This window comes from Pelophylax lessonae, assembly GCF_965119305.1.
Source record: "Pelophylax lessonae genome assembly, chromosome: 11".
Lineage (NCBI taxonomy): Eukaryota > Metazoa > Chordata > Amphibia > Anura > Ranidae > Pelophylax > Pelophylax lessonae.
The window spans coordinates 170142176-170168264 of NC_138778.1; the positions used below are offsets into that span (position 1 = coordinate 170142176).

At 46.6% G+C, this 26089-nt stretch overlaps 1 protein-coding gene across 1 annotated transcript in view; it reads right to left on the reverse strand.

The window, feature by feature from the left end:
• Nucleotides 1–703: 703 nt before the first annotated feature.
• Nucleotides 704–26089, reverse strand: part of LOC309567478 (beta-1,4 N-acetylgalactosaminyltransferase 2-like) — a gene marked incomplete at both ends in the record, with an annotated part of 143029 nt that continues 117643 nt past the window's right edge. The window contains one exon of the mRNA XM_082272867.1: nucleotides 704–915. Within this exon, the coding sequence (XP_082128993.1) occupies nucleotides 704–915 (212 nt within the window). The remainder of the gene's footprint in view (nucleotides 916–26089) is intronic.

The window sequence follows — 26089 nt, forward strand, 5'->3', positions numbered from 1 at the left end:
CAACCTCTTTAATGTTGGTACAATAAATGTATGTATTTTATCATCTGAGTGCTCGAGTTCCTTAATGGGATTGCTAGTAGCTACCTACAAAGTTCTACCTTTCTTCTTTTCTCTTTTTGGTATGCCATTAAAGTTCATGTGTGTGTAAAGGCAGGCGTCCCAATACTTTTGACAAATATAGTACGGTATATGTTCAGTGATTTGCCAATTGTCTTTTACAATAAATGGTTGTCTACACTTAAGTTTAGTTCGCACCACCCCTTTACCTTCTTACCATTGCAGAGACTGCTTCTTCATCCTGGGTGAGCTGCCTTAAGTGTTCCGGACACCGTACATATAAACTTTTTTTGGACTGTCCTATATTTAAATGCTTTGCACATGGTTTTTGGATATTTTTTTTCCTGGAATTGATCATAATTAGGACCGGGTCCGTGGTTTTAACTTCTTATGTGCCATTTATCATTTACTGTCATACATGGAAATTTCATTATTAAACCTAAAAATACCTCACTCTTCACATTATCTGAATAAATATTAACCTTATACTGAAAATACTTTAGTTGTTTTTTTCTTTTTTGTTACGTGCGAAGGCTTATTCAATGCCAAATAAGTCTTTCTGAAATTATTTATAATAAATCAAATGATATATTACGTCCCTTGATCAACGACCATCCATTCAGAAAAAAAAAAAAAAAAAAAAAACTTAGCGCCTTGTGTAACAGCTCAGATGGTTCTTGAAATAAAGTAGTGCAAGATTAGTCCTCTGTTGCTGTGCACTGCTTTGCCTGAATGAATTGTATTTTTGTGAATCTTTAAGTAGTTTTTCATCTTTTGGTGTTTCTTTTTTCTGGTGTCCAACAGTGACATGGCTACATGAACCCACTCTCAGGCGTCCCAAACCATCGATGAAGAATTCTGGAATTAAAAAAAAAACATTTTTAATATTGTTTTTTTTTTAAGTACAAGTAAAGTCTACTGTAAGTTAGTCTAAACAAGCACCAAATTCTGTTGTAAAAGTCATAAAGCAAATTAACCAATTAACCACTTGACGGCCACAATTTGTATATATACTGTACGTTGCAGTGCCGGCTGGGGCATGATAATTTGGGGGGGGCGGCAAGACCCACACCCCCCCACAGGATGGACGGCCAGCCAGCAGGCAAATCCACCCCCTCCCTCCCCGTGGGACGGACGGACAGCATTCTTGCATTCTTACCTCCTTCCCGGATGGCTGAGTAGCTGTGATTTTCCTCCAGCCGGCCGGCCGTCTCCTCCCTCTTCCTGGCCAATGGCCAGTAAAATCGCTTCACTTTTCAGCCAATCAGGAAAGGGGGTCTCACGAGCCTCTTCCTGATTGGCTGGGAGGAGAATCAGTGTGATAATAGCGAATATTCATTTGCTTATGTCATATAACTGGGTGGGCTCGTGGCGCAGTGCTCTGCGCCCTGAGCCCACCCTTTTTTGAAGCCTATTAGAGCCTCTGGCTCTAATCACATGCTTAAAAAAAAACAAAAAAAACATTGGATTCCATGCGTCCGCACCCTGCATGTAGTTTAGGGGGCCGAATGCATGATTGGGGGGGGGGGCGCCCCTGCGCCCCCAATGGATGGGCCGCCACTGGTAGGTTGCGGTTTCCAAGTGGTTTACCTGGATTATGGCTGAAGATATCAGCCGTAACCCCAGTATTGTCTTTTTCATCTGGTGGCTGGCTTTCTCTTGAAAGCGTTCAGGGTGGCCCCCTCCCTCTGCTCGCCGGTGTCTCTCGGGCTTCCCATTTCCGCCGTTTGCCCGAGTAATGATCTGACAGTGCTGAGAGCTGGTCACAGAGGCGATCAAAGAGTAGATCGCATTTGATCGCCTCTATGGCCTTGGAGGATCAGAGTGTATTCATGATGTCATTTCTGGACCAGGGTGGAAGTAAACATTTTAAAATGTCATAAAAACATTTTTTTTGATCTTATGCTTTTAGGTACAGAAGAGATTTGAGGTCTTTTTGACCCCAGATTCCTTCATAAAGAGGACCTGTCATCCTTATTACTATTTCAAGGGATATTTATAGCCCTGTAATAGTAATAAAAGTGATTTAAAGAAATTAAAAAAATGAAAGGGATAGAGTAAAAAATAAAATAAATAAGAAAAAACAGAGCCCTCATCCCTCCATGTTCACACACAGAAGCAAACACATACATAAGTCACATAACACATGTGAGGTGTCGACATGAATGTTAGATCAAGAGCAATAATTCTAGCGCAAGATCTCATCTGCAACTCTAAACAGGTAACCTGTAAGGGTGTTTTAAACTTTGCTTATGGAGATTTTTAAGTACTGTAGATTGCCTAATTTGTCGCCATTCCACAAGCGTGCCCAATTTTAAAACATGACATGTTAGGTATCTATTTACTTGGTGTAAGAACATCCTTCATATTAAACACAAAATTGGGGAATATATTGTTTTATTTAAAATTCATCAAAATGTATTTTTTCCAAAACTAGTGTTGAGCGAACACGGACTGTATTATTCGGGTCCGTACCGGATAATTGGATTTTTGTTACCCGGGCACGGACCCGAAAACTTTACTGTATGTTCGGGTTTAAAATCCGTGTTCGGTAATTTTATTTCCTGTATGTAATGGCGCGGTTTTAATGGTGGGCTTTCAACAGCCAATCAACAAGTGTTTAACTGGTGTGCCATAGAAGCCATCACAGCAATGCCTACTAATGGCATGGCTGTGATTAGCCAGCTGAAGCATGTGACCCAGGTCTTTATAAGCTAGAGATACAGCGCGTCAGTCTGATGTAGTGTAGGGAGAGAGCACACACAACGGTGCTGGCTGCTGCTGATTAGGGACAGACAGGGAAAAAAAACATTGTGCCCGAAAAGAATGCAGGGACAGGTCGGAGTGTAGGCAGAGAAAGATATTTGAGCATTTTAGGGACAGGCTGGAGAGAGTAGGCAGGGACAGATAGGAGACACAGGACAGAACAATCGTCCGTTAGCGATCTACATCGATTTTGCTGTGTGGGGGGTGGTGCAGTGAACGATCTTTTTGCCCTCACTTGAGCCCACTGAGGAGGAGGGAGAAAAAAAATATTTTTATCAGTCTGTTGTGTGCAGCGTTCAGCTATATTTTACTACAGAGTGCTGTTCTAATCTGCTATTTAAAAATTACAAATTTAAAGGGGAATTTCTATTTAAGAGCACTTGCCATGCTCTTAACTACATTTTGCTGCCATTTGCAGCACTCTAGCCTTTCCATTGGTTTTTTAGAGCCATTTTAGTGCCTGAAAGTTCGGGTCCCCATTGACTTCAATGGGGTTCGGTGTCCGGGTAAAGTTCGGAAAAAGTCCGGGTCACGGACCCGGACCCGGACCCGGACGTTTTTTTCAAATTCGGCCGAACCCGCCGAATACGGACATCCAGGTGTCTGCTCAACTCTATCCAAAACAATTGTGCTTGAAAAAGGGCTGCACAAATACCATACATACAAAATTGTAACAATCGCTATTTTATTCCCTAGGGTCTAAACTAAAAAGAAGTAAATGTATATATATATATATATATATATAATGTTTGGGGGTTATAAGTAATTTTCTAGAAAAAAAGTGCCAAAAAAGGACTGGTGTTGCCCAGTTCCAGGAAAATTTAAAAACCCTCCCTGCCAGGTGAACTGACTAAGCCAAATCTTCCTTCCTTTGCATCTCTCATACTCACAATGCCAGCCAATCCAACTCACAGTGGAAGGGTTTCAGCAAAAAAATAAAAAGGTACTGCTGTCAATCCAAAAAGTAGACATTGGGGCCCTCCAATTGGCGAGTTCAATAGAAAACTGTAGGTAAAAATAAATTTAGGTACCACAGTCCTTTTTATTTATGGGAGGCCATAGCTCTAATTTAATATAAAGAAAACTAATTTCAAGCATGTGCTATTCTACCTGCTACACAAAAGAGTCAAATTACTGATGCTCACTGACCCAATAGGCAAAAGCACCATTTACAAAAAAATTAAACTGAAATTAAGGGCCAATTCAGCAATGTGTTTTGTTTGAAAAGAGTGGGGTTACAACCTATGTCAAGATTTTATTAGAGATATTCATGTCCCCACTAGTTATGAGTGAATTTGCCTGGGTTTTGTTTGTGGAAGGATCCATGAGCCCAACCTGAAGTGTGCAAACCCCTGAGCATGGTGCCTCAACCCCTTTGAAGACTATGGCAGTTGAATCGTGGTATTTTTTTTTTTTTTTGTATTACCCTATTTCAATGTCAGTTTGCAAGCTTTTGGTTACAAAAAAAAAAGTGCACTGGTAGCTGGGCAGTGTCTTTGGAGACACGTACCAATGCAAATATAAATAAATCAATAAAATTACCATTTTACTTCCGGTTCCGGCGCCGCATGTAGAGGAGCAGGAAGCGGCGGCTCCGGGGACTATCAGCTATAAAATCGGCTACCGAGCCCGCAGCGGTGAGTCCTGTGCCACACACACCCCATCAGCTGGCGGACACATCCCCGATGGACAAATTCCTGGTCCACGGACCTCCCAGCACAGCTCCCGCCATTCGCGCCGATCAGCAGCAGGCCGCCCTCTCCTCAGCCAATATGGGGAATACAGCACGGTACCCAGCCATCCTTGCCTGACACAATTATCTCAGGGCACCAACTAGATCAGCCCCTCTCTTTGCCCCCTGATCACTATGCCGGGATAGCGCAGGTGGTGGCTGCCTTGCTATCCCCCACCATCACAGCAGCCGTGGAAAGAGCAATGGCTACAGGCATAGCACAGATCAGAAAAGACCTAGGGGATAACAGAAAACAGAAGAAAACAGATCCAGGAGAAACAATTTGCGCATAATTGGCCTCCCTGAGGCTTTTGGAGCGGACTCCCTCATAGATATATGCTAACTACGCATACCTCAAGCACTTGGGGTCACCTCCCCTTGTGCGACTGAACGGGCCCACCGCCTGGGACCACCTTCGAATGAGCGCCGTACACCCCGGCCGGTTATAGTGCGCTACCTCAATTACATGGATAGGGTCAATATCCTCAAGTCATACCGCAATTCCAAAGCACTCCAGCTTGATGGCCACAAGCTCCTAATATTTGCCGACTACTCACAGGAGGTCTCTAAATGGCGCAAGGTGCTGCAATCTGTATGTAATGCCCTTTTCCAACAAGGCATACAATTTACCTTGGCCTATTCTGCCACGCTTCGCTTTACGGCCCCTTCTGGAGAATCCAAGTCTTTTACCAACCCAGATGACGCCTGGAATTATCTTCAGTCTAATCTTCGCATGCCTATGGACACCTCTGGACCCCCTCTACCTCACTCCCATCGAGTACAAGCACCCAGAGACCAAAGGAGTCCCCGCAGAGATCCAGCTAAAAAGCTTCGCCTGACGGACCTCTCTGGGAAGCAGAAACCCACCTGAGCCTACTTCCCCTCCACTCTCGGACGAGGGGAGTACCCTTCTCCATCACTCTTGCTATGTTATTTGCCTTAGTAACTCATGCATGCCACTTCCTATGGCTTCCTCCTCCTTAATCGCTGCATTCTTATTGTCGCCTCTACCTGACAACTACCTGATTTATAACTCCTTGGTTGATCTGCCTTATACGCCTGTTTGATGATTGTTTTTCTTGTGTTTTAGGTAATCAGTACCCTCCACCCACTACTACGGCGCGGCTGCTGGTGCCACGGCTGTTCAACTCTCGGGGAGACTCTTCATCCTCTGGTATTCTCACAAACTCAGCTTTTCCCGCCTCATTCACACTTCATGTCAAGTAAGTGGGGGCTGGGACGTTCCGTGCGGACTCAGCACTGGCACCTCCCGGTAACGCCGTAGTGGTCGGTACACGCATGTGGAAAAAAGTGAAGTGCTGTCTCCCATGGGTATGTTCATGCCCGTTTTTTGGTTGTTTTATGTTTTGCTTGGTACACATCGTTTTGCCAATCTTCTCCTTCACCCCTACCCCTACCAACCGGCCCCCCTGTACTGACCTTGTGCACGCTTACTCCAACGCCTCTGTCTCCCATTATGGCCACTGCCAATCCAGATGCCCTAGAGTTATATTCTTGTCTCATTGATCCTACATCCTCTCTGATCAATTTATTAATGTAGTCTCTTGGAATGTGAAAGGTCTACGTTCCCCGAATAAACGTATGGCGATCCTTCGCCAACTAAAGCGCTTGAAGATGGATATAGCCCTTTTGCAGGAAACTCATTTAGATGCATGCAATTTTTTTAGGCTACAAAATCTATGGGTGGGTCATGTTCTGGGTTCGCCTGCTGTCAACGGTAAGGCGGGGATCATTGCCCTAATACAAAAAAACCTCCCGTGCTTGACAATGTTCCCTTTAAGCTGTGCGCATGCGCGGCATCGCAGTCTAATTGACGGTCCCGCGCAGCACAAAGTCAGACGGTGTGCAGCCGCAAAGCCGCAGATGACGTAAAGACGGTGAAGGTAGTGAGCTGAGCAGTGTGCCCCGAGAGCCCGCCCATTGTGTGACAATAGCGAATGAAAATTCACTATTGTCACACGGATCCTCCTCCTGGCCAATCAGGGAGCGGGTCCTCCCACTTCCTGATTGGCCGAAAGGCATACCACCCCATGCCATTGGCCGAGGTCCGAGGAGGAGGCGGGAGGACTCTGCAATTGATTGGGGGCATTGCTGTGGAACTCTGCAATTGATTGGGGGCACGCTGGTCACTCTGCATTGACGTCCCCTACATTGCTCAGTCTAAAGTTTTGCACTCAGAAATTTTTTTATTTGCTCAGCACAGTAAAAAATTAGAGGGAACATTGGTACTCGATAGTTTCCTCACATTGAGATGACGAAGGCCGATTCTTAGCATTGACATTGAAGGCCGGACATAAGGAATGGGTGGTCTCCACTACTTATGCCCCTAACCCTCCCACTAAAATTTTTTTCCACTCGCTGGCAACCCATCTAGCCCCTCACCTTCATCTTCCCTCCTTGTTGCTTGCAGGGGACTTCAATGCGGTTATGGACCCTAGAGAAGACAGATCTCGTCCGCACCCCTCTTTAGTACCCAATCCCCCACTAGGCCCCTCACACCTTCCGGTGTTCGCTGACCACCTACAACTCACTGATGCTTGGCGGTTATCCCATCCAGAAGGCAGGGACTTTACGTTTTTCTCCAACCCCCATAACTACCTTTCGAGAATAGACTACATCTTCTTGAACGCCCCCCTGTTGCCCTTAGTCGCGGACTCCCACATTTGCAAATTAGCCAATTCCGACCATGCTCCAATATCGCTTACGCTCTCCGGCCTCTCCCCTCAGCCCTCATCGGCTGGATGGCGATTTCCTTCCTTTTTGGCGCAAGATGACCACTTAGCCTCCATGGTCCGGGAAACCTGGGAAGAATTTGTCGACACAAATTCAGCCCATACGACCAACCCCAATCTCTTCTGGGAAACAGGAAAGACTGTTCTCAGGGGAAGGATTCTCTCCTACGCCGTCGGCCGTAAAAGATCTATACGTAAAAAATATACGGAAGCCAGTGCCACTCTTCGGGCGGCCCAATTGGCCCTAGCCCGAACGAACCCCCTAACTAACGGGACCGCCTGGCGTCAAGCCAAAGCTGCCTTTGATTCTTGGGCAGCGGCGCAGGAGAGACTCCACTCATCCCTCCAAGTTCTCCAATACCACAAGTTTGGCAACAAACCGGGCAAACTCCTAGCCAAATTTTGTAAAGGCCCATTCAACACTACTCCAATCATGGCCTTGAAAAAACCTAATGGCTCTATAGCCACATCCTCCACTGACATTGAAGATGTCCTGGCCCAGTTTTACAGCGCGCTATATAGTGCAGAACAATCCGACGCGGCCGTTGCCTCCTCTTGGCTAGACCAGGTTCATCTCCCGACTATCGACGCCACCCTTCTATCTGGACTGAATGCCCCTATCAGTCTGGAAGAGGTTACCCAAAATATCAAACAACTGCCCTCAGGCAAAGCCCCCGGTCACGTCTGACTTCTACAAATTAGCGGTAGATATCATTGCCCCCACCCTTCAAACTACCTACCAGCATATTCTCGACGGTAATGCATATTTCCCGACGGGACTACAAGCACATATTAAACTTATACCAAAAAAAGGGAAAGATCCGACGGAACCCATCTCCTATCGCCCCATCTCCTTTTTGAACTTGGATGGTAAAATCCTATCTAAAATCATCGCTAACAGACTTGCCCCCATTATGCCGACTCTCATACACCCGGCCCGAGCGGGGTTTTATGTCAGGCAGGTCGGCAACAGCCAACATTAGGAAAGTGCTGGCCGCTCTGGAGGCTGCCCAAAGCGCGCAGGACACAGAAATGGGTATTCTTTCCCTAGACGCAGAAAAAGCCTTTGATAGGGTGGATATCAGATGGCTTCACAAGGTACTGGTGCGTTTTGGCTTTTCAGGTCCCTTTATCCACCTTATCAAAGCAATGTACTCCAAGCCATCAGCAAACATTATTGCCAATGGGCAGGTCTCGGCCCCCATATTGTTAGGTAGGGGCACGAGACAAGGCTGCCCTTTATCCCCGCTCCTATTTAACCTAACCTTGGAACCCCTGGCCAGGCTAATTTTACATCATCCCGACCTCCACTGCATCCGAATAGGTACACAGGAACTGCGAATCACACTTTTTGCAGACGACATCCTTATCTTCACCTCTAATTCCCAGAGAGATACTACCATAATCCACCAACTATTTGAGAAATTCCACAACTGCTCGGGCCTAAAAATTAATTTAGGTAAAAGCAAATTGTTACCCCTAGGCCGCTATATGCAGCGACCACGCCCCGAGCAATCTCTTTTCTCTGTAGCTAAAGACTTCATCACCTACTTAGGTATTAAAATTGGAAAAACCCTGTCATCCATCTACCACCTCAACTTCCCACCGGTCATTGCGAAAATCACTGCTGAATTGGAGACTTGGACTCATTTCCCACTCTCCCTCTTTGGCAGATGCCACCTCTTCAAGATGGTTAGTTTCCCTAAACTTTTGTATCCCCTTCAGACCATCCCGATCCTGATCAAACATAAAGATGTTCAGAAATTACACAGAGCCCTCACTTCTTTCCTTTGGAAAGGTAAGAAACCATGCGTGGCCCTGCAAAAGCTGTTCCTGCCCAAAAAGGAAGGGGGGAGGGGGGTGTCACTCCCAAACGTCCGTCTTTATAACCTGTCCTGTTTGCTTAGGGTGGGGCTGGATTGGCAAAACCTCCAAATACTCTAACTATGCACTGGAATCCCAATTGGTTACCCCCTATACTTTATCGGCCCTGTTGCATTGCAAACACAGGGACATACCACGCCCCCTCAGGAACAACATTTTATTGCGGGACACTGTCATTACATGGAGGGAACTGCAGAAAAGACTGAAAGGAACCTCTACCATGTCGTCACACCTGCCCATAGTGGGCCACCCTCTGTTCCCTCAGGCGCAACAGTTTCATCCATTTACCTCCTGGCCATCTAAGGGCCTCCAGCATTTCGCTCAACTCTTCGACCCAGACCGCGGCAAACCCCAAGAGATACCTCATATTCTTACACAATTTGACCTACCCAAAGGTCACATGCTGGGTATTCTACAAGCCACAGGCTTTGTGGCAAAAATTTGTCCCACACGTTCCCTCCGCTTTCAAAAGAATCTGATTGATACCTACCTCCAGTGGCGGCTGATGCTCAAAAATTGGGGGGGGGGGGGCGCAAAAAGAAAAATGTAATAGGTATTGCTTCGCGGCAAAAAACGCGGTTAAAAATTGCGTGACTTTGAGGTCATGGTACAGGCATGGCACAGATGATGGTATAGGCATGGCACAGGTGATGGTATAGGCATGGCATAGGTGATGGTATAGGCATGGCATAGGTCATGGAACAGGTCATGGTACAGGCATGGCACAGATGATGGTATAGGCATGGCACAGATGATGGTACAGGCATGTCACGGGTCATGGTACAGGCATGTCACAGGTCATGGTACAGGAGATGGTATAGGCATGGCACAGGTCATGGTAAGGGCATGGCACAGGTGATAGTACAGGCATGGCACAGATGGTGCTATAGGCATGGCACAAGTGATGGTATAGGCATGGCACAGGTCATGGTACAGGAGATGGTATAGGCATGGCACAGGTCATCGTAAGGGCATGGCACAGATGATGGTACAGGCATGGCACAGGCATGGCACAGATGGTGGTGTAGGCATGGCACATGTGATGGTATAGGCATGGCACAGGTCATGGTACAGGAGATGGTATAGGCATGGCACAGGCATGGCACAGATGGTGGTATAGGCATGGCACAGGTGATGGTATAGGCATGGCACAGGTCATGGTACAGGAGATGGTATAGGCATGGCACAGGTCATGGTAAGGGCATGGCACAGGTCATGGTACAGGCATGGCACAGATGGTGGTATAGGCATGGCACAGGTGATGGTACAGGAGATGGTATAGGCATGGCACAGGTCATAGTAAGGGCATGGCACAGGTGATGGTACAAGCATGGCACAGGTATGGCACAGATGATGGTATAGGTATGGCACAGGTGATGGTACAGGCATGGCACAGAATAGTAAATGGTTACGGCACACAGCAGCCTGGGCTGATAGTCGTTTAATTTCCACATGCAGAGATATCATACAAAGAACTCAATTATAACCAGAAGTTACAATATGCTTATACTGTAGTAAACATTTTTATGTATGGTGAAGATTACAATGGTGAACATAAAGTTATTCACTATCATGTACTCACTTGTACACACAACAGATGAGCCCACACCAAAGACCTCTGCAATTCTGACCTCTGGCTCGCAGATGCTCACTCCTCCAGGATGTGTTTCTCCCATACAACTAGCAAAGCCATCTATTACACAGTGTGTCAATGTACAGTGTGTGAATGTACAGTATGTGTGTGTGCTGTGTGATGTATGTACAGTATTGTGTGAATGTACAGTGTGTGTGCTGTTTGTGTGTGTACAGTGTGTGGATGTACAGCGTGTTTGTGTACAGTGTGTGAATGTACAGTGTGTGTGTGTGCTGTGTGAGTGTATCTATGGTGTGAATGTACAGTGTGTGTGTGTGTTCTCTCCTGCATGGACCCTGGCTGTAGAAGAGAAGACCTGCCTTTCAGTGGGATAACCAGGATGGCATACCTGTGGATGGAGGAAAGGAAAGGATCTCTCTATGACAGCTGATAGAGTGGGGGGAGGGGGTTGGTGCATGGAAGTCCTGCAGATCGTGCCCATGTCCCCCACCTCCGTTATCCTTCTGTCACTCTGTGTGTTTTGCAAGTTTGCATAGCACAGACCTGCTCTGTGTCAGTCCTGCCTGATGGCCGCTTCCTCCTCCGGCTCCCTGCTGACAAAGATCATGACCCCAGAGTCTGAGGTCATGATCTTTGTCAGCAGGGAGCCGAAGGAGGAAGCGGCCATCAGGCAGGACTGACACAGAGCAGGTCTGTGCTATGCAAACTTGCAAAACACACAGAGTGACAGTGAGACCTCCCCCGAGACACTGCACTGCCGCTGCCTGTGTGTTTCCTCTCACTCTGCATTGTCTGCAAAAAGTTCCCCCACTGCCGGACGGACACACACACTGAGAGGACAGAGAGGCACCACACTGAGTCTGACTGAGGCACTTACCTGTCACTGCTGCCTGGCATGCTGCTGCTCTCTGCGGCGCTGCGACGGGACTCGGGAGTCGGCCAGTCGGGACTCTCTGGAGAGTGGAGACGAGACGTCCTCTTCTCTTCTTCCTCTGACGCGCGCCGGCCTGCTCTGACCGTCTGACGGCGGGAAGGTGACTGCACCGCCCCCACGCGAAGTCAGTCACCCGGGATGTCCTGTATGATTGGCTGTGATTGGTCCAGGCTGGAGTCTGGACCAATCACAGCCAGGACAGCACTTGAGTGGGGAGTGTCCGGGCGCATTGCTCTGCGCCCCGATGACCCACAGAAGGCCGCCAATCGGCGCCTCTGCGTGGCGCACGTGGGGTGGAACCCCCCCCCCCCCTCCCATAGCCACCAGTAGGTCCGGCGCCCCGGAGTTAAAAAAATTTTTTTCTTTATTTTTTTTTTTTTCTAGCAAGAGATTGGGGGGGGAGGGGGCGGCTAGTGACCTTCCTATATCCACCATTTGGAGGAGAATTCGTGGAATCCTCTGCCATCTGTTCCAAGGAGATCATCACTTTCAGCCTGCATGACCCAATTGCTGTAAGGTACTTTGGGTCCATGCCATCTGGTGAGCGAATTATATTCTCTTTTTGGTGTGGGATTTATCACAAGTATTCACTCTTCTATGTGGGACTGGTCACCTTCCTTTTTTGTCTAATTTTGAATATTGGACTTTATTTTTGCATTTCAGTGTGTATCCCATTGTACTCACTTTAACATTTGAGCGCTGCACAATTTATGTTTATATTTATAACAGGGCTGCAGCAACTCTATGACAAGGAAAGTCTGGATTTTAAAACCTCCAATCTCAGTAACTGTGCTACCTTCCACCGCAAATGGGCTCCTTTCCTGCGGAATTGAACTCCCACCGCTCGCCCTTCCGGATTCCCCAACCACTGCTTACAGATACATAGAGGAGGGCGAAAGGACCCATTTCTGGAGCCACGTCCCCGGCTCCATATTCTCTAGACCTTTCACACCAAACCCTCTCATCTTGGCATCGCTGTCTCTACTGTATTGATGGTTTTGTTCAGACTAACCTGGATGTGCAGTCACTGTCTTGGAATATTCCCTGCTCCAAAGTCTTATTCCAAGTTTCTCATTGGTGGAGAGTTCCTCACCCCTCACCTCCTCCCCCTCACCCTCGCCCCTCCCCCCCTTTTTAACCCTGCCACACTCCGATTGCCTGGCTATTATGCCTTGTTTGTGACTCTGTGGATTGTTCTATACTTTCTCAGTTTTACCAAGCTCTTGTTCAACTTTTGAATACGCTGTATACTGTTAAAGTTCTTATTGTTCCTTTGTTTGAGGATATAATACAATAACATTTTACTAAAAAAAAAAAAATTACCATTTTGCAGGGAGCAGGTCTTTAACCACCTAAAGACCGGAAGGTTTTACCCCCATAATGACCAGGCCATTTTTTTGCAATACGGCACTGCGTTACTTTAACTGACATTTGCGCGGTTGTGCGACGCTGTACCCAACTAGAATTGATGTCCTTTTTCCCACAAATAGAGCTTTCTTTCGGTGGTATTTGATCACCTCTGCAGTTTTTATTTTTTGTGCTATGCACAAAAAAAAAAAGAGTGACAATTCTGAAAAAAACAATATTTTTTTTCCGTTTAAATGATTTTTATTGCAATTTTCTCAAACAAACAGGTGTGAGTGAACAAGCAGGTGAAATTTAACAGTATAACACGTTAACATAACCATAAACGTCTGGGTAGTGGAAAGCGTGTACAGCAGGTTCAAGCCGTGGAGCAGTATAGTAATGATGTATACATGCCATGCCCTCTAGCGGCAAAAGTTGGTAGTGTACCCGCTTGGCCACATCCCCTCCAACAGGTGGATGGTGCGTTTGGAGCAAATTTCGCTATGGTGGATGGTGTAAGGTACCACCGGAGGGATATTTTCAGGTGTAATTCCCGAAGAGATGCACTAAGTGTGGCTTTATAGCCTGATGTAAGTGCTGTCTTCCATTGGTGTGGGGTGAATGTGGCCCCTAGGTCCTGCTCCCATTTCACGAGGGGAGGAGTCTTGGCGCATTAACTTTTTTCCCCAAGTAATGGATAGATAAGCGATATGCCCTTGGCCATTGGTAAGGGAGATATTAGATATCCCCATATGTTAGTAGGAACCTGTGTCCGAAGCTGAGGGTTTTGGTGTAGACAGGATGCAAATTGTTTGTATCAATACCATTCCACGGTGTCTAAGTGCAATTCAGAGGACAATTGCGAAAAGGGTTTGAGAGAGCCTTTAGAAAATAGTGCATCTTATGATATAGGGGCGGTTTTCAGCCACGGGTGTAAGTTAATGTCAGGAACGAGCTGGAGTATGCTCAGTAGCGGTAGTGGGATTGTGGTGAGTGGTGTGCATTTCCATCTGGTGTGTGTCAAGTGGAACCATGCTAATACTGATGCCCTTATAGTTGGGGATAAATAAGCTGGAGGTTTTTCTCCTCTCTTTCTACTGCATAGCCAGGTGGTGAGATTGTTGTGAGGAGTTAATTCCCGTTCTATATGTCCCCAGAGATTATCCGGGGAGTTCTGGAACCACGTACGTAGTTGTGATAGTATAGTTGCTAAGTAGTTACTCCTCTAAGTTTGGCATAGAGGCTCCCTTCATATATTTAGTTTTCATTAAGGTGAACCGAGCGCACCTGGCTTTTTTACCCTGCCATAAATATCGGGACAGCAGGGACTGTAGTGAGTGTGTGAAGGATTTGGGAATGGGTATGGGCAGGGACCTATAGAGATATAGTAATTTGGGCAAGGTGCACATCTTAAAGGCTGCTAACCTTCCTGACCATGTGAGTTCAAATTTGGATAGAGGCTGTAGTTCCTTAGACATTTGGGATTTAAAGGGGGCATAATTGGCTTGGAATAGGTGTTTTGTAGATCTAGTGAGAGTTATACCTAGGTATGTGATACCTGCATCGGTCCATTTATATGGAAAAGAGTGTGTGAGAAGATTTCTAGTTATGCCATCCACCCCTAGGTCTAGAATGTGGGATTTAGCTTCATTCACTTTATACTGAGAGATCGCTTCGAACTCTGAGAGGATGTTTTTAATCCTGGGAAGGGATGCAGTGGTATTGGAGATCATCAGAATAACGTCATCTGCGAATAGGCTAATTCGATGTTCCTGTGTGCCTACACTGATGCCTGCAATGTGTGGATCTGAGCGTATTTTCTGGGCTAAGGGCTCGATAGCCAGATTAAAGATAAGGGGAGAGAGGGGACATCCTTGTCTTGTACCATTCTTAATTTTGAATGGTCTGGACAGCAAGTTATCTATTAGTACTTGGGCAGAGGGGTGCGTATACAAAGCAAGTATGGCCGAGTGCAGTCTTCCATCTATGCCCGAAGCGCCTAAGCACCTCTCGAAGATATCCCCAATGGACCCTTTAGAACGCCTTCTCTGCGTCTAATGATAGAAGCAGAGAAGGCGTTCTGGTGGTATCTGAGGCATGTATTATATTAAAGATCCTCCTTGTTGCATCTGCTGACTCAGGGCCGTCTTTCCGAATGGGCATGCCCGGCGGGTGCCCAGGGGCCCCACTTGCCAAGGGGCCCCACACACAGGGTGTCAATGATCTGTCCCCCCCAGGCCAGATTAGTTTACCTGGTGGTCTAGGCCCCCCCCAGACCAGTTTGTCCCCTGGGAACGGGTGCCGGGTGCTTTGCTCTGGCTCTGAGTCTCTGCTGCACTGGTTACTAGGAAGTCCAGCCGAATGGCATCTAGCAACCAGTGATGTCCTGAGCAGAGGGACCCAGCATGCACAGGGAAGAGGATCCTCCTCGGCTCGTCCTCCTCCACCCCTAGAATGGCTCCACCCACCTCCTCCCTTCATGTGCTGTGCTGCTGTGGAAGGTAATCAGACTGCTGCAGGCTGCTTGATTTTTCTCTCTACCTCTCTCCATCCTTTGTGTGCCATCCTGTGTGCCATGTACATCCTCTGTGTGCCATCCTGTGTGCCATGTACATCCTCTGTGTGCCATCCTGTGTGCCATGTACATCCTCTGTGTGCCATGTACATCTTCTGTGTGCCATCCGCTGTGTGCCATGTACATCCTCTGTGTGCCACCTCCTGTGTACCATGTACATCCTCTGTGTGCCATGTACATCCTCTGTGTGGCATGTACATACTCTGTGTGCCATTCTCTGAGTGCCATGTACATCCTCTGTGTGCCATCCTCTGTGTGCCATGTACATCCTATGTGTGCCATCCTCTGGGTGCCATGTACATCCTTTGTGTGACCTCCTCTGTGTGCCATGTACATCCTCTGTGTTCCATCCTCTGTGTGCCATGTACATCCTATGTGTGCCAGTCTCTGTGTGCCACCCTCTGTGTGCCATGTACATCCTATGTGTGACCTCCTCTGTGCGCCATGTACATCCTCTGTGTTCCATCCTCTGTGCGCCATGTACATCCTCTGTGTGCCATCATCTGTGTGCCACCCTCTGTGTGCCATGTACATCCTATGTGTGCCATCCTCTGTGTGCCATGAACATTCTCTGTGTGCCATCCTATACCTTCCATGTACATCTTCTGTCTGTGCCATCCTTTACCTGCCATGTACATCCCCTGTGTGCCATCCTCTGTGTGCCATCCTATACTTGCCATGTACATCCTCTGTCTGTGCCATCCTAGACCTGCCATGTACATCCTCTGTCTGTGCCATCCTTTACCTGCCATGTACATCCTCTGAGTGCCATCCTATACTTGCCATGTTCATCCTCTGTGTGCCATCCTATACCTGCCATGTACATCCTCTGACTGTGCCATCCTTTACCTGCCATGTACATCCTCTGTGTGCCATCCTCTGTGTGCCATCCTATACTTGCCATGTACATCCTCTGTCTGTGCCATCCTATACCTGCCATGTACATCCTCTGTCTGTGCCATCCTTTACCTGCCATGTGCATCCTCTGTGTGCCATCCTATACTTGCCATGTACATCCTCGGTGTGCCATTGTATACTTGCCATGTACATCCTCTGTTTGCCAGCCTATACCTGCCATGTACATCCTCTGTATGCCATCATCTATGTGCCATCCTATATCTTTCCTGTAAATCCTCTGTGTGCCATCCCATACCTGCCATGTACATCCTCTGTCTGTGCCATCCTATACCTGCCATGTACATCCTATGTGTGCTATCCTATATGAGTCCTGTACATCCTTATAATGTCCTGTACATCCTTATATTGTCCAAACGTTGTGTTAATGTTTAAACACTGATTTTGTTGGAGGTACCAATAAATATTGCCTTATCGATAATTTGCATTTTTATTCTCGTGGGTGATTGTGTAGGCAGGGCCCCAGTGCACTGCATTGCCCGGGGGCCTATAAGGCTCTTAAGATGGCACTGTGCTGACTGCCTACCTTTGGTGAATCCCATTTGATCTCTGTGTATAAGTTGCGGTAAAATTGGCATCAGTCTATAAACTACAGTTTTTGCATATATTTTAAAGTCTGTGTTAAGCAGTGATATTGGGTGGAAGTTTTGTGGGGAATTAGGTTCTTTGCCTGGTTTAGGTAGAGTTTTATTACGGTTGCCTTAAGCATTTCTGCCAGGAACATGGATGAAGAGGCGGCATCGTTAAAGACTGCACAGAGGTATGGTGCAAGGGTCTCTTTCAATAGCTTATAATATTCGTTAATAATGCCATCTGGACCTGGGGATTTTCCAGTAGGTAAGGATTCAATGGCAGTATATATCTCCTTTATCGTGAAGTCGTGCAGCTTGTGCAGGTGATAGGGTAGGGAGGGCTATGGTATCGAGAAATGTATTGATGAGTTCTGGGGTGGGGGATGTGTTTAGGGAAGTCTGAAGGTTGTACAAGGAGTCATAGTAACTACTGAAGGCATTTGCAGTATCTCTAGGTTCGTGTAATAAATCGCCCGTGGTCGGATGTATGATGGATTTCATTTTGTTTTTAGTACGTTGGCCCTTTCGTTTGGCGGCTAACAATTTACCTGCCTTGTTACTAGGGGCAAAGTATTTGGCTTCGGATTTTTGTAAGTGTCAAGTAGGTACGACCTGAGTTCTTGTCTGAGTGTCATGAGTTTCTTTTTTAGGTCAGCAGAGGGATTGGTTTGGTTCAGGGATTCTATGGAAGTTATTTCATGGGTTACTCTGTCTATATGTTGCAACAGTTTCTTGTTTGTCCTATGTTGCAATTGAATCAATACCCCCCTACTGTATGCCTTATGGGCATTCCAGAGAGTCGCTGACTCCGATACTGACCCCACATTGTCTCGGAAAAATTCCGTTACTGAGTTTGGGAGAAAATCAGCATTTTCTAGACGTTTTAGGATATCAGCCCTCGCCCGCCAAGGTTTTTGTGTGAGAACTGTAGGCGAGAGTGTTTTCGAAATGCTTACAGGAGCGTGATCTGACCTTGTAATTGGGGCTATCTCGGAGTCCGCGGTCCTCTGAAGGAACATTTTATCAGTTAGTATTACATCAATGCGAGAGTAAGTATTGTGAACTGCAGAATGGTGAGAGTACTCTCGGTCGGAGGGGTGGTGGCACCTCCACACATCCAAAAGGTTGTTTCTATGCATAAAACCTTGTAGGGTCTGGTGGTGCCTGGTGACCCTAGCTGAAATGTCCATAGGTCTGTTGGGCGGTAAGTTGAAGTCTCCACAAAGTATTAGTGGTCCCTTCTGGGTTGAGCGAATTTTTTTGATCGTGCGGTTTAAGAACTGGATTTGATGAATATTGGGAACGTATATCGAAACCAGAGTCATAGTGCAGCCATCTATAGTACAAACAACAATGAGATATCTGCCATTGGGGTCTGCTACTTTTGTTATGAGGCGAAAGTCTAGTGATTTGTGGATTGCTATCAGGACCCCTTTTCTTTTCTTCGAGCATGATGCTGTGAGTACAGTGGGAAAGTCCCTGTGGGTGCAGACAGGAGCTAGTTCAGGGATGATACCCCAAGATTGAAGCAGGGATATGCCTCTATCCAGTGTAGTGACGGAGTGAGATACTCCATTCCTCTCCACCACAATCTTTGAAGGGTGCTTCCATTTATAAGGGAGATTGTGATTTCGCAGGGCTTTCAGGATAGTGGATAGTTGTCTTCTCAAATCCAGAGTGTGTTTGGACAGGTCAGCAGAGATTTGAATAGTGGAATAAGGGTCAGGAAGCTGGCCTAGTGATCTAGATTTGGCGAGAATGGCTTCTTTTGTTTGGTAGAAGTGCACTCGCAGTAAGGTATTGCGAGGCTTTGTTGAGGGAGAAATGGGTTCTTTGGGACCCTGTGGATGCGGTCGATGGTGAACTCCAGGGGGGGTCGCTCCAGGGAGGATAGCAGAGAAAACATCAAGGGCAAATTTGTGTAGCTCAGCAGGTTGCACGGTTTCAGGGATGCCCCGGATTTTAAGATTGTTTCTTCTGGAGCGATCCTCCAGATCAGCAAGCTTCGCTTTGAACCAATGTCGCTCTTCAACATTCTCTTCATGTGCTTCTACCAAGTCATTGATAGTAGTAATCAAATCAGATACTGAGGATTCTACATTGTGAACCCTGTCTCCCAAAGAGTGGACTTCTGCAGTGAATCTATTAGCGAGTGTCATAATATCGGATTGTAGGGAGGTATGGAGGGTGAGCAGTGTCCAGGATAGGTTGGCCTGCAGTGGGAAAAGCAGCTATGGGAGAGGTTCCCAGGAGCTGAGGCCTTGTCAGGGCGTTCCAGCCTCATCTTAGATTTAGCAGGGCTGCCGCATGAAGGGCTGGAGGGCTCCGATACATGTGGGGAGAGAGTACCTGCTGCTGCGCGGTAAATCTTCCGGGCGGTCTGTATAGTGATCCCGCTGCCTCTCCAAGGTGGCAAGGCCCGGGTCGCCGGCGCCATCTTGTCGACCGCCCCGAGGTGGCGGCGGGAAGAACGCTGTTAATTTCTTCTGTCCTTTCTCCTCCTTTCTTTTTCGAGACATTGCGGGCGTATGCTGTGCTGTGTCGGAGCGGGGATTGAGGAAGGATCCTGTCCGAGTGGCTGAGGATGGCGCTGGATTCAATCGCCTGGTGCCGGAGCGAGGAATCAAGCGTCCATCCCGGTCCCGCGCTGGCCACACCCCCTCAAAACACAATATTTTTTATTTCTGTTATAAAACATTCCCAAGAAAAAAAATTCAATTTTTTTCATCAATTTGGGCTAATATGTATTCTGCTACATATACAGTGGGTACGGAAAGTATTCAGACCCCCTTAAATTTTTCACTCTTTGTTATATTGCAGCCATTTGCTAAAATCATTTAGGTTAATTCTTCTTCCTCATGAATGTACACATAGCACCCCATACTGACAGAAAAACACAGAATTGTTGACATTGTTGCAGATTTATTAAAAAAGAAAAACTGAAATATCACATGGTCCTAAGTATTCAGACCCTTTGCTGTGACACTCATATATTTAACTTCTGATTTCTTTCTTCTGATCATCCTGGAGATGGTTCTACACCTTCATTTGAGTCCAGCTGTGTTTGATTATACTGATTGGACTTAGGAAAGCCACACACCTGTCTATATAAGACCTTCCAGATCACAATGCTTGTCAGAGCAAATGAGAATCATGAGGTCAAAGGAACTGCCTGAAGAGCTCAGAGACAGAATTGTGGCAAGGCACAGATCTGGCCAAGGTTACAAAAAGATTTCTGCTGCACTTAAGGTTCCTAAGAGCACAGTGGCCTCCATAATCCTCAAATGGAAGACGTTTGGGACGACCAGAACCCTTCCTAGAGCTGGCCGTCCGGCCAAACTGAGCTATCGGGGGAGAAGAGCCTTGGTGAGAGAGGTAAAGAAGAACCCAAAGATCACTGTGGCTGAGCTCCAGAGATGCAGTCAGGAGATGGGAGAAAGTTGTAGAAAGTCAACCATCACTGCAGCCCTCCACCAGTCGGGGCTTTATGGCAGAGTGGCCCGACGGAAGCCTCTCCTCAGTGTAAGACACATGAAAGCCCGCATGGAGTTTGCTAAAAAACACCTGAAGGACTCCAAGATGGTGAGAAATAAGATTCTCTGGTCTGATGAGACCAAAATAGAACTTTTTGGCCTTAATTCTAAGCGGTACGTGTGGAGAAAACCAGGCACTGCTCATCACCGGTCCAATACAGTCCCAACAGTGAAGCATGGTGGTGGCAGCATCATGCTGTGGGGGTGTTTTTCAGCTGCAGGGACAGGACGACTGGTTGCAATCGAGGGAAAGATGAATGCGGCCAAGTACAGGGATATCCTGGACAAAAACCTTCTCCAGAGTGCTCTGGACCTCAGACTGGGCCGAAGGTTTACCTTCCAACAAGACAATGACCCTAAGCACACAGCTAAAATAATGAAGGAGTGGCTTCACAACAACTCCGTGACTGTTCTTGAATGGCCCAGCCAGAGCCCTGACTTAAACCCAATTGAGCATCTCTGGAGAGACCTAAAAATGGCTGTCTACCAACGTTTACCATCCAACCTGACAGAACTGGAGAGGATCTGCAAGGAGGAATGGCAGAGGATCCCCAAATCCAGGTGTGAAAGACTTGTTGCATCTTTCCCAAAAAGACTCCTGGCTGTATTAGATCAAAAGGGGGCTTCTACTAAATACTGAGCAAAGGGTCTGAATACTTAGGACCATGTGATATTTCAGTTTTTCTTTTTTAATAAATCTGCAACAATGTCAACAATTCTGTGTTTTTCTGTCAGTATGGGGTGCTATCTGTACATTCATGAGGAAGAAGAATGAACTTAAATGATTTTAGCAAATGGCTGCAATATAACAAAGAGTGAAAAATTTAAGGGGGTCTGAATACTTTCCGTACCCACTGTATTTATTAACAAAATACCAATAAGTGTATATTGATTGGTTTGCCCAAAGGTATCGCGTAATGGCAGCAATCAGCGATTTTTATCAGGACTGCGACTTTGCCGGACAAATCGGACACCTAACTGACACTTTTGGGGGGACCAGTGACATTACTACAGTAATCAGTGCTAAAAATATGCTCTGTTACTGTACTAATGACACTGGCAGGGAAAGGGTTAACACCAGGAGCGATCAAAGGGTTAAGTGTGTCCCTAGGGGATGCTTTCTAACTGTGTGGGGGATGGGCACACTAGATGAACAAAGAGATCTGTGTTCCTAAATAAGATCCTTGTGTTCATCACTGACAGAGCATCGGTGTGCCGTGTTTACATCAGCAGACCGCCGTTCTGTCCCTATGGGGAGCGATTGCAGCGTGTTCGCTAGACCCACTGACTGGCTCCCCTTCCAGCCAATCGGCATATGCTTGTGCCTCAGGCAGCACCAGCGTGCCCCCACTAACTGCTACACGAAATGACGTACGACGTACAGCCGACCTGCCGCAGTATAAAAACAGTGGCTAGTCGGCAAGTGCTTTAATAGGGTAATATTAAAAATACACAATTCCATTAAATAACATGTTTGAGGGAATCCTTGTATTACTTTTTAACCTCTTAAGGACCGCCCCATGTACATTTACTGCGGCAAGGCAGCCCTTAAGCGCAAATGATCCTGCATGTACTTGTACAAGGTTGTTTTCATCGGTTCTAGGGGGCACGCGCTCCCACTGTGATTGGACACAGCGGGAGCAATTCAGCGGGAGCCAATCAGAGGGTCTGGGTGCTCTGATGGCTGCCGGCCACCTGCGATCGTTCAGAGAAATTACAGAAAGGTGGTCTGCCAATGTAAACAAGGCAGACCATCGTTCTGTCAGATAGGAAGAGAGAGATCTTGTGTTCCTCAGGATCACAGACCTCGCTCTTTCTGCAGTTAGTCCATCCCCCACACAGTTAGAAAGCACTCCTTAAGAGCACAGTTAACTCTTTGATCTCCCCTGATTCATCATCAATACAGAGACAGTGCATTTTTTTAAGCAAGGATCACTGTATTAGTGTTACTGGTCCCCAAAAAGTGTCACTTAGTGTCAGATTTGTCCGCTGCAATGTCAAAGTCCTGCTAAAAATTGCTGATCGCCGCCATTACTAATAAAAACAATGAAAAAAAAAAATCCATAAATCTATCCCATAGTTTGTAGATGAGATAACTTTTACGCAAAACAATCAATATACACATATTGGTCTAAACTGATAAAGAAAATAGATTTTTTATTAGATGTGTTTTATAGCAGAAAGTAAAAAATATTGGGTTTTTTTTTTTCAAAATTGTCGCTCTTTTTTTGTTTATAGCGCAAAAAATAAAAATCTGAGAAGTGATCAAATACCACCAAATGAAAGCTCTATTTTTTGGAAAAAAAGGGCATCAATTTTATTTGGGTACAAAGTTGCACGACTGCACAATTATCAGTTAAAACAACGCAGAGCCGTATTGCAAAAAATGGCCTGGTCATCAAGAGGGTAAAACCTTCTGTGGTTGAAGTGGTTAATGACAAATGGCTGGTCTGTATTTGGTATCCATACCACTGGATAAGCGTCTGGTATGGATTTTGAGGTGAATCCCATGCTTTTTGTTTACCTTAAAAGGACAGTACTTTCAGAAAACAAAAACGAAGTGGGACTCCCCCAAACCAAAGGGGGAGGTGCCGGTGCGTGCATCAGTCACTCACCGTCACCGCCCGGTCACCTTCCTCCCGCCGCAGAATGAAGAGGAGTCTCGAGGAGAGGAGAAGCCGGCGCTGCTCACCTTCCCGCCGGTTCCTGTCACCGCAGAATGAAGAGGAGAGGAGTCACTCGTCTCGAGGAGAGGAGAAGCCGCTCACCTTCCCGCCGGACCGTTCCCGCCGCCGCAGAACGAAGAGGAGTCTCGACTCGAGGAGAGGAGAAGCCTCTCACTTTCCCGCCGGACCGTTCCCGCCGAGGCAGAACGAAGAGGAGTCTCGACTCAAGGAGAGGAGAAGCAGCTCACCTTCCCGCCGGTTCCCGCCGCCGTCAGCACGAAGAGGACTCGAGGAGAGGAGCAGCCGCCGTGGATGTCTCGCAGGCAGCGTGAGTGTGGAGTGACTATCACGGTCGAGTCAGCGAGCCAGCCCAGGAGAGCAGGTAAGGGATTGAAGCCACTGCAGCGATGCCATGACCTGTGACCTGACCTGTGACATGACCTGTGACCTGACCTGTGACATGACCTGTGACATGACCTGTGACATGACCTGTGACATGCCTGTGACATGACCGGTGACATGACCTGTGACATGACTGTGACATGACCTGTGACATGACCTGTGACATGACTGTGACATGGCCTGTGACATGGCCTGTGACATGACCTGTGACATGACCTGTGACATGACCTGTGACATGCCTGTGACATGACCGGTGACATGACCTGTGACATGACTGTGACATGACCTGTGACATGACTGTGACATGACTGTGACATGACCTGTGACATGACCTGTGACATGACTGTGACATGGCCTGTGACATGGCCTGTGACATGACCTGTGACATGACCTGTGACATGCCTGTGACATGACCTGTGACATGCCTGTGACATGACCTGTGACATGCCTGTGACATGACCTGTGACATGCTTGTGACATGACCTGTGACATGCCTGTGCCATGACCTGTGACATGCCTGTAAGATGACCTGTGACATGCCTGTGCCATGACCTGTGACATGCCTGTGACATGACCTGTGACATGCCTGTACCATGACCTGTGACATGACCTGTGACATGCCTGTGACATGACCTGTGACATGACCTGTGACATGCCTTTACCATAGTACTACTGTAGGGCGAGGCTGGAGATTGCTTTGAGGGAAAGCATAGGAACAATCTTCTTTAATCAGACAGCGATCTACATTGATTGTATTGTGTGGGAGTGTAGTGCACGATCTTTATGCCCTGAGGGAGAGATAGGAGATTACTGTAGGGTCAGGCTGGAGATTGCTTTGAGGGAAAGCATAGATAGGAACAATCTTCTTTAATCAGACAGCGATCTACATTGATTTGATTGTGTGGGGGTGCAGTACACAATCTTTTTGCCCGGAGGGAGAGATAGGAGATTACTGTAGGGTCAGGCTGGAGATTGCTTTGAGGGAAAGCATAGGAACAATGTTCTTTAATCAGACAGTGATCTACATTGATTGTATTGTGTGGGGGTGCAGTGCACAATCTTTATGCCCTTACCTGAGCCCAGTGAGGAGGAGAAATGAGGAAAAAAAAACTTTTATCAGTCTGTTAGGCGTGCGGTGCTGCACATTTAATGCAAGCTCAGTGCACATGTGTCTGCTTAATCTGCATTTAAAAAAGAAAACATTTTTTTTCCTTCATATTTAACTTTGACATACAGTCAGACAGACACTGATTTTCTAACCTGCTCTTCAAAAAGCACCAATGTAAGGGGAAAATAATTATTTTTCAGTATTTAGGGAAAAAAAAAATATTTTTCAGTTTTTCATTCAAATGGGTTATTTTTATTCAATAGCGGAAGAGAACAACAACAGTATCCAACCTGTTAGGCGTGCGGTGTGTAGCGGCCATTTCCTGCAACCTCAGTACATATGTGTCTGCTTAATCTGCATTTAAAAAAGATAAAAACTTTTTTCCTTCATATTTTACCGTGACTTACAGCGTTTAGACAGACACTGCATTTCAAATCTGCTATTCAACAAGCACCAATTAAGGGGACAATTATTTTTCAGCTTTTCATTCATATGTTACAGTGAGATACACCCATTGCATACTGTTGTTGTATTCCGCTTTGCAAAAAAACCCATTTAGGGGGAAAACAAAGTTAATTGCGGCCCTGTCTGCATATGTTACAGTGAGATACACCCATTGCATACTGTGGTGTAGCGCATTGCAATATAAACCCATTTAGGGGGGGGGGGGAGTTAATTGCGGCCCTGTCTGCATATGGGACAGTGAGATACACCCATTGCATACTGTTGTATTCCGCTTTGCAATAAAAACCCATTTAGGGGGAAAAAAAGTTAATTGCGGCCCTGTCTGCATATGTTACAGTGAGATACACCCATTGCATACTGTTGAGTTGCGCATTGCAATAGAAACCCATTTAGGGGGGGAGTTAATTGCGGCCCTGTCTGCATATGTTACAGTGAGATATACCCTTTGCATACTGTAGTGTTGCGCATTGCAATAACAACCCATTTAGGGAAAAAAAAAGTTAATTGCAGCCCTGTCTGCATATGTTACAGTGAGATACACCCATTGCATACTGTTGTGTTGCGCATTGCAATAACAACCCATTTAGGGGAAAAAAAAGTTAATTGCGGCCTAGGCTGAATATGTTACAGTGAGATACACCCATTGCATACTGTTGTATTCCGCTTTGCAATACAAACCCATTTAGGGGAAAAAAATAATAATTTGCGGCCTAGTCTGCATATTTTACTGTGAGATACACCTTTTCTATACGGTTGTTCTATTCCGCTATTCAGTAAACACCAATT